This window comes from Oncorhynchus mykiss, chromosome 29 (genome assembly GCF_057628025.1).
Source record: "Oncorhynchus mykiss isolate SJ-2025 chromosome 29, ASM5762802v1, whole genome shotgun sequence".
Lineage (NCBI taxonomy): Eukaryota > Metazoa > Chordata > Actinopteri > Salmoniformes > Salmonidae > Oncorhynchus > Oncorhynchus mykiss.
This window is the reverse complement of record NC_143050.1, coordinates 5,337,501-5,350,493: the sequence shown is the minus strand read 5'-3', so window position 1 is coordinate 5,350,493 and position 12,993 is coordinate 5,337,501. Positions and strand designations below refer to the sequence as shown.

The 12,993-nt window shown below is 47.5% G+C and overlaps 1 protein-coding gene across 3 annotated transcripts in view; it reads left to right on the top strand.

Annotated features, from left to right (window-relative positions):
- Positions 1-2,110: 2,110 nt before the first annotated feature.
- Positions 2,111-12,993, top strand: part of hunk (hormonally up-regulated Neu-associated kinase) — a 36,937-nt gene continuing 26,054 nt past the window's right edge. For 2 of the 3 annotated variants that reach the window (XM_090226356.1, XM_090226358.1), the window contains exons 1-2: positions 2,125-3,415; positions 11,032-11,174. In XM_090226356.1, coding sequence (XP_090082482.1) covers positions 3,176-3,415; positions 11,032-11,174 — 383 coding nt within the window. In that variant the 5' untranslated portion in view covers positions 2,125-3,175. Of the gene's footprint in view, positions 3,416-11,031; positions 11,175-12,993 lie in introns of all 3 variants that reach the window. The other variant, XM_090226357.1, reaches the window with a different exon arrangement.

Genomic DNA, 12,993 nt, shown 5'->3' with positions numbered 1-12,993 from the left:
GGTTAGAGTGTAGGGGCGGCAGGTAGCCTAGTGGTTAGAGTGTAGGGGCGGCAGGTAGCCTAGTGGTTAGAGTGTAGGGGCGGTAGGTAGCCTAGTGGTTAGAGTGTAGAGGTGGCAGGTAGCCTAGTGGTTAGAGTGTAGGGGCGGCAGGTAGCCTAGTGGTTAGAGTGTAGGGGTGGCAGGTAGCCTAGTGGTTAGAGTGTAGGGGCGGCAGGTAGCCTAGTGGTTAGAGTGTAGGGGTGGCAGGTAGCCTAGTGGTTAGAGTGTAGGGGCGGTAGGTAGCCTAGTGGTTAGAGTGTAGAGGTGGCAGGTAGCCTAGTGGTTAGAGTGTAGGGGCGGCAGGTAGCCTAGTGGTTAGAGTGTAGGGGCGGCAGGTAGCCTAGTGGTTAGAGTGTAGGGGCGGCAGGTAGCCTAGTGGTTAGAGTGTAGGGGCGGCAGGTAGCCTAGTGGTTAGAGTGTAGAGGCGGTAGGTAGCCTAGTGGTTAGAGTGTAGAGGCGGCAGGTAGCCTAGTGGTTAGAGAGGAGGGGCGGCAGGTAGCCTAGTGGTTAGGGTGTAGAGGCGGCAGGTAGCCTAGTGGTTAGAGTGTAGGGGAGGCAGGTAGCCTAGTGTTTAGAGTGTAGGGGCGGCAGGTAGCCTAGTGGTTAGAGTGTAGGGGCGGCAGGTAGCCTAGTGGTTAGAGTGTAGGGGCGGCAGGTAGTCTAGTGGTTAGAGTGTAGGGGCGGCAGGTAGCCTAGTGGTTAGAGTGTAGGGGCGGCAGGTAGCCTAGTGGTTAGAGTGTTGGACTAGTAACCGAAAAGTCGCTGGATCGAATCCCCAAGCTGAGGATTCAGTCAGAGGTGGCAACCCAGCAAGCAGGGCACAGGAGTGATTTCAAAAGCCATGCCGCTAATAAAATGGTTTTAACGGGAATTACATGGAGCTCTTCCCTGAGAGCCAGGAGGCGATCTGTATTAAAAGGCAAACATCCTCCACACCTGTGCTTGTCGGTCCGTCCGTCTGTCAGTCAGTCCCCTGTCTTAAGGATATCCGTTCATCAGCCGAGGTTATGCCACCAGAAATAAACACAGACACAGCTGACATGAACTACCTGGTTGGCTCATTCGTAACGTCATTATCGCCAACCTACATGAACGAGCGGTTTAGAATGTAATGCTTAATATTACCAATAGATGGCGCCACATTCTTGTTTCTTTTTTTTGCTCCCATTTTTCCAATGTCTTGATTTTGTCTTTGTGTCTTGACCGCATGGTCCGGTAGACAAAGCAAGGTGGAGGCAATGCGCTGAGCTCACACTTTGCAGCGGACAGAACAATTCAATAGCCTATGTTTTCTTTGGCTGTAAATGACAACAACAACAAAAACAACCACTGGCTATATTTGTTTTGCAAAAATATGACAAAATAACATTTGAGAAATATATTTTTAAATTTGTAAGTCTTATTTGTTCCATAAACCTACCGCTCAAAATATATGTTTGGTAGATATAAACTATTATTATTAGCACCAAGAAATACGTCTCTTCATATCTTCCTGTTCAGGACCTAAATGTAAGAGATTGAATGTAAAAAGCAACAGTTTCTTATGAATTCAACAGAGCGTTTGTACTGTGTGTGTCTGGTCGTAGACAAGAAGCAGGAGAAGCAGCTCATCCTCTCTTACCGGGGAGACCTTCAAAGCCGCGCTTTGTTCACTTTCATTGTCTCTAATTCATTCATTTAAATCAGTTTCATCCATGTGGATGAAGGAAAACTGACAAGAACTGATCATGTAAATACAGAGTTTCCCGTTTTACCATGAACTGTGTGTTATTGCTTTCATGTTGAAGATGTGTATCTGATGCAATAGATGTATGGAGTTGACAAAGAAAATAAGGCACTGATAAATAAAATTAAATTTAAAAAAAGCAAATATCATTGTGTGAGAGTATAATTTAGCCCGCAGACAGTTGTTTTCTTGAGATCAAGAAAACAAGCACGTGGGTGTGTAGCTCATTTGGTTATTGGCACGCAGAGACCACTTGTTATTGTGTCATCAGAACACTTGGAATGGAGAGGCACAACCCTTTTACGCAACATACCACTTCATAAATCAACAGATTCTTTGTTCCTAGAAGAACATGCAACACACGCCCCTACATTTGCATATAGTGCCTACAGAAGGTACCCGGGCTGAACTGAAATCCTATCAGTTAAGAATATGAATGGCTAATAAAATAACCTCATGGTGTAGGCTATTCTGTCTATCTGTTTTGAAGACAAGTCCCTTTTAGGTGAAGGAGAAGGGGTCAATCTTTCTCCAGACAGCAAGAAAAATCAATAGGCTCATTAATCAAAGTCCGTGTTCTTTAAACTACCAGGAGTCACCTTCCAATCAGGGCAGAGAGAAAGCATTATGATATCATCCCTGTAGCCAGTCTCCGGGTGAGTTAGACCTGGCTTTGTTTGAGCTTGCAGGGAGAGCTGCTGTATTTGGAGATGAGGAGAGACGGAGAAGAAGCATGGTCTTAGGGCGGGGTTTGGGTCTCTGGATCTCACGTCTCCTCCCGCCGCCGCCTCTGATAGGATTACAGTTCAGCCCGGTTACCAAGTCGGGGAGCTTTTTCACACAAACAATTAACGCCCACCCACTGAACCGGGAAAGTCGCTTCGAACCAAACAGCGTGTTTCACATTCAACAGTCTATTCAGTAATCACCCAACGCAAAGGAGCGCTCATTATAGAACAGTTTGAGAGAGTGACAGAGAGAGAAGTTGAATGAACAACACTTTCGTTTGTTTCTCGCAGGATTTAAGGATATTTACACCGATTTCTAGTCTTTTTTTAACAACGTTTTGCAATATTTATATTTTTTCCTCAGTCAAAAAGCCCATTTTTTATTTATATTCTCTACAAGGGACCGTTACATAAAGTGATTGAAAACGTTTGGACGCGTCATCTCTGAACAATCTCAAGAAACTGCTCGCAAACATGCCGTCGCTTCTAGATTGAACAGGTTAGCTCGGATTTCCGTTAAGTATTTACAACTATTTGTGACTGGGCACCGGACAGGCAGACGTTTACTTCAGATGCACTTCACATACATGACAGACCCCGTTTAGAGCGCAGAGGAGAGCGAGGAACAAAAACATACCGGCTCAAACCAAAACAAACCGTTTGTAGTTTGACAGAGGCGGTTATGCCAGCCGCTGACTTCGACATGGTGGTTGACAGTCCCCGGTTACACGGGGGTAAAGCCCCCGCCTCTACCCCCAACAACGAGAACGTGGTCCCGGCTTCCCTAAGCAGTCCTGCCGTGGATATCCTGCGGAACTTCTACCATACCAAGCGTGTGGGAAACTACTTGATCGGGAGGAAACTTGGAGAGGGCTCCTTCGCTAAAGTCCGAGAGGGACTTCATGCCATGACCGGAGAGAAGGTAGGCTAGTTGACAGTACTGGAAATTAAAGTTAAGTTGTTGTTGATGGATGGATACATTTGGATACATTTGTTGGGCTTTGTTTGGTTCGTTTCTCTAAAGTTACAAGAGTGATAGAAATCGTCCCATTTTGCCATGCAAAAAATCATTATTTTGGATGTTGAAATGTAAGTGACCAATCTTGCTATAGAATGTATTAGACATTTTGACAACTTTAGTAGCTGCTTAAATTAGATTACACAATTACCTAATTATAACATGGTTACAATAGCCTCCTATTAAACACTTAAACATGTAAATAGCCACTTCACATTCCAATGTGATGTCATGCCATTGATATATTCTGCCACGTTTAATGTACTATAGAATGGCAAATCGCTGCAGCGGATAGATGACGTAGTCACGTACATAGTCAGAATGTTTTGTCGGGGTCGATAATGATACGTTCCCCAGCAACAATAAATTAAATGTCGCTGAAACAGAAGAGGGAACTAACAAAGAGTCACTGACCAACAATCAAAACAAAACAGGTGGGGTTTTGAAAATTGACTTAGCAACAACAACTGGGACCTAAAATACACCCACCATGAGCATCCACTAAATTTGCCCGAGAAGAGGCAAACAAAAGAAAAAAACTCCCACAGCAAACTTAAAGACAGGAAGCACGCCTAAAAGGGATCGCAAAATAATATAAAGGATTGCTTTATAGGGAGAGCCAACTAAAGGTGTTGACTCTCCACATCTCTCAAGGCATTAACGAGATGACAACCAGCACAGGTGTAACACATACTGACTGAAGAGGTGACATCAATCGGTGCGCCCTACGTGCCAACGAGCTATATGTGCTAACGAGCTATATGTGCTAACGAGCTATATGTGTAACCTCAAACATCAATGGAAAAATCAAAACCTGTAACAATAACCCGATGCTACCTTATTTCACAACTCATAATGACACGAGGTATGATGTACACATGCAACCCTGTTTATTGTAATAAGGACACATTCATTATGAATGGTCTCCTATAGCAGGGATGTTAATCAGCACAGTGGGAGTGTACACACACACACTCTCCTGCCCAAAACACAGCTTGAATATTATCAATATTTAGTGTAGTGCCTGTTCTGTACCATGTGGTGGGTAGTGGCTGTGCTGTGCTGTGTTGAGCTGTGCTGTGCTGTGTTGTGTTGAGCTGTGCTGTGTTTTGTGTTGAGCTGTGCTGTGTTTTGTGTTGAGCTGTGCTGTGTTGAGCTGTGCTGTGTTTTGTGTTGAGCTGTGCTGTGTTGAGCTGTGCTGTGCTGTACTGTGTTGTGTTGTGTTGAGCTGTGTTGTGTTGTGTTGAGCTGTGCTGTGTTGTGCTGTGTTGTGTTGAGCTGTGTTGTGCTGTGTTGTGTTGAGCTGTGTTGAGCTGTGCTGTGCTGTGTTGAGCTGTGCTGTGTTGTGTTGACCTGTGCTCTCTAGAGAGATCTCCTCCTCTGAAACAGACCGAGACTGTCCTAATGAATAGACCAGCCCATGAGAAAGTGGCGCGGGTACTTACATATGAAATGATGTCTTTGATAACTGTGTGTGTGTGTGTGTGTATATATGTGTGTGTTTTTTTCACACTGTGTGTGTGTGTGTGTGTTTCGTCGTCAACGCACGGCTGTGATATGGGCTACCATTGGCCACTGGTTGCCTTTGTCTCTCTGGGCTCTCTGTGCTTTTGAGGTGCAGCCAAATGCATTAGCATATTACAAAAACACATACCCCTTTTCCTCACTGTGTGTGCACGCGTGTCTGTATGTGTTTTTCACTGTGTGTGTGTGTGTATGTGTGTTTTTTTCACAATGTGTGTATGTGTGTGTTTTTTTCACAATGTGTGTGTGTATATGTGTGTGTTTTTTTCACAATGTGTGTGTGTATATGTGTGTGTGTTTTTCACAATGTGTGTGTGTGTGTGTGTGTTTTTCTCACTGTGTGTGTGTGTGTGTGTGTGTGTGTGTGTGTGTGTGTGTGTGTGTGTGTGTGTGTGTCCTGAAATTCCTATTTAGAATATTAAAGAAATAGACCCCCCCCCCCTCGTACCCCTTTCACTCTGTTGCTGTAGAGAGAGAGAGAGAGAGAGAGAGAAAACACTCCTCTTTTCTCCTTCCCTTGTTCCCTTTGTATGGATGATGCAAACACTTGGCAATCACAGTCAGGAGAGAGGAGGGGAGAGAGGAGGGGTGCAGCGCTGCTCTCTGGGTCGTCTACTACGGGAGGCAGGGGGGGGGGGTGTATTACATCAGCGGCAGTAGTAAGGAAGGAGGGGTGCTTTGTGATAGGACAGGCACGGCCGTGAGAGACAGAGCAGAGGAGGTTGATACTGAATGGGAAGGCTAAAGGACGGGAGAGGATGGAGGCATCACTGGAAACAACGGCCTTATATGGTGGTGGGTGGGTGGGGGGGTCAGTGTCTGGGGTGCAGAGAAACGTGTGGGGGATCATATTATTACAGAGGAAGCGGGGGAGGTCAAGGAGATAACACATGTTGTGTATGATGAATCTGTTTTGAATGTATGTAACCCACTTTCCCCGTATGACCTCATTCCCCCCTCCTCCACCCCCCGCCCCTTACCCCTGTGCCTGTCTGAGAGAAGGTAAACAACAGTTGTTCAGATGGCCCCTGGGCTGAGAAGCCCCTCCTAACTTGCCCTGTCTCCCCTCCTCTCCTCCTAACTCGCCCTGTCTCCCCTCCTCTCCTCCTAACTCGCCCTGTCTCCCCTCCTCTCCCCCTAACTCGCCCTGTCTCCCCTCCTCTCCCCCTAACTCGCCCTGTCTCCCCTCCTCTCCACCTAACTCGCCCTGTCTCCCCTCCTCTCCTCCTAACTCGCCCTGTCTCCCCTCCTCTCCTCCTAACTCGCCCTGTCCCCCCTCCTCTCCTCCTAACTCGCCCTGTCTCCCCTCCTCTCCTCCTAACTCGCCCTGTCTCCCCTCCTCTCCTCCTAACTCGCCCTGTCTCCCCTCCTCTCCTCCTAACTCGCCCTGTCTCCCCTCCTCTCCTCCTAACTCGCCCTGTCTCCCCTCCTCTCCTCCTAACTCGCCCTGTCTCCCCTACTCTCCTCCTAACTCGCCCTGTCTCCCCTCCTCTCCTCCTAACTCGCTCTGTCTCCCCTCCTCTCCTCCTAACTCGCCCTGTCTCCCCTCCTCTCCCCCTAACTCGCCCTGTCTCCCCTCCTCTCCTCTTCCAATCCCCCAGTATACCTCCCCCAGTATACCCCCACTCTCTGTCCTCCCTCCCCCAGTATCTCCCCCCCCTCTCCGTCTCCCCCCCCCCAGTATACCCCCCCTCTCCGTCTCCCCTCCCCCAGTATACCCCCCCCTCTCCGTCTCCCCTCCCCCAGTATGTCTCCCCTCCGCCAGTATACCCCCCCGTCTCCCCTCCCCCAGTATACCCCTCCCTCTCCGTCTCCCCTCCCCCAGTATACCCCTCCCTCTCCGTCTCCCCTCCCCCAGTATACCCCTCCCTCTCCGTCTCCCCTCCCCCAGTATACCCCCACTCTCCGTCTCCCCTCCCCCAGTATACCCCCCCCTCTCCGTCACCCCTCCCCCAGTATACCCCCCCTCTCCGTCTCCCCTCCCCCAGTATACCCCCCCTCTCCGTCTCCCCTCCCCCAGTATACCCCCCCCTATCCGTCTCCCCTCCCCGAGTATACCCCCCCCTCTCCGTCTCCCCTCCCCCAGTATACCCCCACTCTCTGTCTCCCCTCCCCCAGCATACCCCCACTATAAACAGTAGTTATCTACTGATCTGATGTCAGCTATAAACAGTAGATATCTACTGATCTGATGTCAGCAGTTATCTAGGTGGTAGATAATAGTAGACGGATAGAGACAGTGGGAGGTAGTGGGATGGAGAGAGTGGGAGGTAGTGGGATGGAGACAGTGGGAGGTAGTGGGATGGAGACAGTGGGAGGTAGTGGGATGGAGACAGTGGGAGGTAGTGGGATGGAGACAGTGGGAGGTAGTGGGATGGAGACTGTGGGAGGTAGTGGGATAGAGACAGTGGGAGGTAGTGGGATGGAGACAGTGGGAGGTAGTGGGATGGAGACAGTGGGAGGTAGTGGGATAGAGACAGTGGGAGGTAGTGGGATGGAGACAGTGGGAGGTAGTGGGATAGAGACAGTGGGAGTAGTGGGATGGAGGTAGTGGGAGGTAGTGGGAGTAGTGGGATGGAGGTAGTGGGAGGTAGTGGAAGGAAGTGGGATGGAGACAGTGGGAGGTAGTGGGATAGAGACAGTGGGAGGTAGTGGGATAGAGACAGTGGGAGGTAGTGGGATGGAGACAGTGGGAGGTAGTGGGATGGAGACAGTGGGAGGTAGTGGGATGGAGACCGTGGGAGGTAGTGGAAGGTAGTGGGATGGAGACAGTGGGAGGTAGTGGGATAGAGACAGTGGGAGGTAGTGGGATGGAGACAGTGGGAGGTAGTGGGATGGAGACAGTGGGAGGTAGTGGGATAGAGACAGTGGGAGGTAGTGGGATGGAGACAGTGGGAGGTAGTGGGATAGAGACAGTGGGAGGTAGTGGGATAGAGACAGTGGGAGGTAGTGGGATAGAGACAGTGGGAGGTAGTGGGATAGAGACAGTGGGAGGTAGTGGGATGGAGACAGTGGGAGGTAGTGGGATAGAGACAGTGGGAGGTAGTGGGATGGAGACAGTGGGAGGTGGTGGGATGGAGACAGTGGGAGGTGGTGGGATGGAGACAGTGGGAGGTGGTGGGATGGAGACAGTGGGAGGTGGTGGGATGGAGACAGTGGGAGGTGGTGGGATGGAGACAGTGGGAGGTGGTGGGATGGTGACAGTGGGAGGTGGTGGGATGGTGACAGTGGGAGGTGGTGGGATGGAGACAGTGGGAGTAGTGGGATGGAGGTAGTGGGAGGTAGTGGAAGGTAGTGGGATGGAGGTAGTGGGAGGTAGTGGAAGGAAGTGGGATGGAGACAGTGGGAGGTAGTGGGATAGAGACAGTGGGAGGTAGTGGGATAGAGACAGTGGGAGGTAGTGGGATGGAGACAGTGGGAGGTAGTGGGATGGAGACAGCGGGAGGTAGTGGGATGGAGACAGTGGGAGGTAGTGGAAGGTAGTGGGATGGAGACAGTGGGAGGTAGTGGGATAGAGACAGCGGGAGGTAGAGGGATGGAGACAGTGGGAGGATTTAGGGGCATGGAGACAGTGGGAGGTAGTGGGATAGAGACAGTGGGAGGTAGTGGGATGGAGACAGTGGGAGGTAGTGGGATGGAGACCGTGGGAGGTAGTGGAAGGTAGTGGGATGGAGACAGTGGGAGGTAGTGGGATAGAGACAGCGGGAGGTAGAGGGATGGAGACAGTGGGAGGTAGTGGGAGGTGGTGGGATGGAGACAGTGGGAGGATTTAGGGGCATGGAGACATTGGGAAGTAGTGGGATGGAGAGAGTGGGATGGAGACATTGGGAGGTAGAGGGATGAGACAGTGGGAGGTAGAGGGATGGAGACAGTGGGAGGTAGAGGGATGGAGACAGTGGGAGGTAGTGGGATGGAGACAGTGGGAGGTAGTGGGATGGAGACAGTGGGAGGTAGAGGGATGGAGACAGTGGGAGGTAGAGGGATGGAGACAGTGGGAGGTAGTGGGATGGAGACAGTGGGAGGTAGAGGGATGGAGACAGTGGGAGGTAGAGGGATGGAGACAGTGGGAGGTAGTGGGATAGAGACAGTGGGAGGTAGTGGGATGGATACAGTGGGAGGATTTAGGGGCATGGAGACATTGGGAGGTAGTGGGATGGAGAGAGTGGGAGGTAGTGGGATGGAGACATTGGGAGGTAGAGGGATGGAGACAGTGGGAGGTAGTGGGATAGAGACAGTGGGAGGTAGTGGGATAGAGACAGTGGGAGGTAGTGGGATAGAGACAGTGGGAGGTAGTGGAATGGAGAGAGTGGGAGGTAGTGGGATGGAGACATTGGGAGGTAGTGGGATGGAGACAGTGGGAGGTAGTGGGATAGAGACAGTGGGAGGTAGTGGGATGGAGAGAGTGGGAGGTAGTGGGATGGAGACATTGGGAGGTAGAGGGATGGAGACAGTGGGAGGTAGAGGGATGGAGACAGTGGGAGGTAGTGGGAGGCTTATTTGTGTTCACATTAATTGGAGAGAGAGCTGTGTTTAATTGTTTGAAGAAGATTAGCCATTATGTGAAGTATCTTAGAGGGTATTTTAAGATTAACCAGACAGACACGCAGACAGACAGACAGGCAGACAGGCAGACAGGCAGACAGGCAGGCAGACAGACAGACAGGCAGGCAGATAGACATGCAGGCAGACAGACAGGCAGGCAGACAGACAGACAGACAGACAGACAGACAGACAGGCAGGCAGGCAGACAGGCAGACAGACAGGCAGGCAGACAGGCAGGCAGACAGACCGTTAAATCTGGGACATGGAAGAGGCTCTAACATCCACACGCACCTCTCTCTTTCTGTCTGTGTGTGTGTGTGTGTGTGTGTGTGTGTTAGAGAGTCTGTGAACCGTTATAAACTGAGTGTGAAGCAAACCTTACCCTCCTCTATCGGTGGAGAAAGGGAGGCCAAATGGTTAGTTAATGTCCCTTATTCACCACATATATACTAGAAACCTCTCATGCTGAACACACACACACACACACACACACACACACACACACGCTTACACCTCTATTATAAAATAGATTAATGAAGGTACACACACACACACACACACACACACACACACACACACACACACACACACACACACACGCTTCCACCTCTATTATAAAAGATATTAATGAAGGTACACACACACACACACACACCTGCAGGTTCTATTGGTATAGTGTGTTAGACGTGCTGGAGGCAGCTGCTGTAGTGACAGAGACAGACCAGGACAGGTTACTATATACAGGAGGGAATGGAGACAGACCAGGACAGGTTACTATATACAGGAGGGAATGGAGACAGACCAGGACACGTTACTATATACAGGAGGGAATGGAGACAGACCAGGACAGGTTACTATATACAGGAGGGCTTCTCTCTCTCTCTCTCTGTCCCATCCACCTCTTCGTTCCGTGCCTGTTTCACATTTACACCAGCCTCCTGGTCCATTCTCTATGGGTAAAGTTTTTAATGATATCTCACGGAGTGCAATGGTCAGGCTGCCCTATGTCTATAGTCTAGGTCTAGAGACTGATCTTCCTATTTTTCTCTCTATCACCTCCTTCCTTCCCTCCCTCCCTCTCTCTTTCCCTCTCTCCTTCCTTCCCCCCTCCTTCCTTCCCTCATTCCTTCCCTCCCTCCATCTCTCCTTCCCTCTCTACTTCCCTCCCTCTCTCCTTCCCTCCTTCCTTCCCTCCCTCTCTCCCTCCCTCTCTCCCTCCCTCTCTCCTTCCTTCCCTCCCTCCTTCCTTCCCTCCCTCTATCCTTCCCTCTCTCCTTCCCTCTCTACGTCCCTCCCTCCTTCCTTCCCTCCCTCCTTCCTTCCCTCCTTCCTTCCTTCCTTCCTTCCTTCCTTCCTTCCTTCCTTCCTTCCTTCCTTCCTTCCTTCCTTCCTTCCTTCCCTCCCTCCCTCCCTTTCTCCCTCCTTCCTTCCTTCCTTCCCTCCTTCTCTCCCAGGTTGCAGTAAAGGTCATAGATAAGAGGAAGGCGAAGAAGGACTCGTATGTGACTAAGAACCTCCGTAGAGAGGGTCATATCCAACAGATGATCAGACACCCCAACATCACCCAGCTGCTGGACATACTGGAGACTGAGAACAGGTACTATACTATACTATACCACAGACTATACTATACTATACTATACTATACCATACCACAGACTATACTATACCACAGACTATACTATACTATACTATACTATACCATACCACAGACTATACTATACCACAGACTATACTATACTATACTATACTATACCACAGACTATACTATACTATACTATAGACTATACTATACCACAGACTATACTATACCACAGACTATACTATACTATACTATACCATACCACAGACTATACTATACCACGGACTATACTATACTATACTATACTATACCACAGACTATACTATACTATACCACAGACTATACTATACTATACTATACTATACCATACCACAGACTATACTATACCACGGACTATACTATACTATACTATACTATACCACAGACTATACTATACTATACTATACTATACTATACTATACTATACTATACCACAGACTATACTATACTATACCACATACTATACTATACTATACCACAGACTATACTATACTATACCATACCACAGACTATACTATACCACAGACTATACTATACTATACCACATACTATACTATACTATACTATACTATACCACAGACTATACTATACTATACCACAGACTATACTATACTATACTATACTATACCATACCACAGACTATACTATACCACGGACTATACTATACTATACTATACTATACCACAGACTATACTATACTATACCACATACTATACTATACTATACCACATACTATACTATACTATACTATACTATACCATACCACAGACTATACTATACCACAGACTATACTATACTATACTATACTATACTATACTATACTATACCACAGACTATACTATACTATACCACATACTATACTATACTATACCACATACTATACTATACCATACCACAGACTATACTATACTATACTATACCACAGACTATACTATACTATACCACAGACTATACTATACTATACCACATACTATACTATACTATACTATACTATACTATACTATACCACAGACTATACTATACTATACTATACCATACCACAGACTATACTATACCACAGACTATACTATACTATACTATACTATACCACATACTATACTATACTATACTATGCTATACCACAGACTATACTATACTATACTATACTATACCATACCACAGACTATACTATACCACAGACTATACTATACTATACTATACTATACCACAGACTATACTATACTATACTATACTATACCACATACTATACTATACCATACCACAGACTATACTATACCACAGACTATACTATACTATACTATACTATACCACGGACTATACTATACTATACCACAGACTATACTATACTATACCACATACTATACTATACTATACTATACTATACCACAGACTATACTATACTATACCACAGACTATACTATACTATACCACATACTATACTATGCTATACTATACTATACCACAGACTATACTATACTATACCACAGACTATACTATACTATACTATACTATACCACATACTATACTATGCTATACCACAGGCTATACTATACTATACTATACTATACCACATACTATACTATACTATACTATACCACAGACTATACTATACTATACCACAGACTATACTATACTATACTATACTATACCACATACTATACTATACTATACTATACCACAGACTATACTATACCACAGACTATACTATACTATACCACATACTATACTATACTATACTATACTATACCACATACTATACTATACTATACTATACTATACCACATACTATACTATA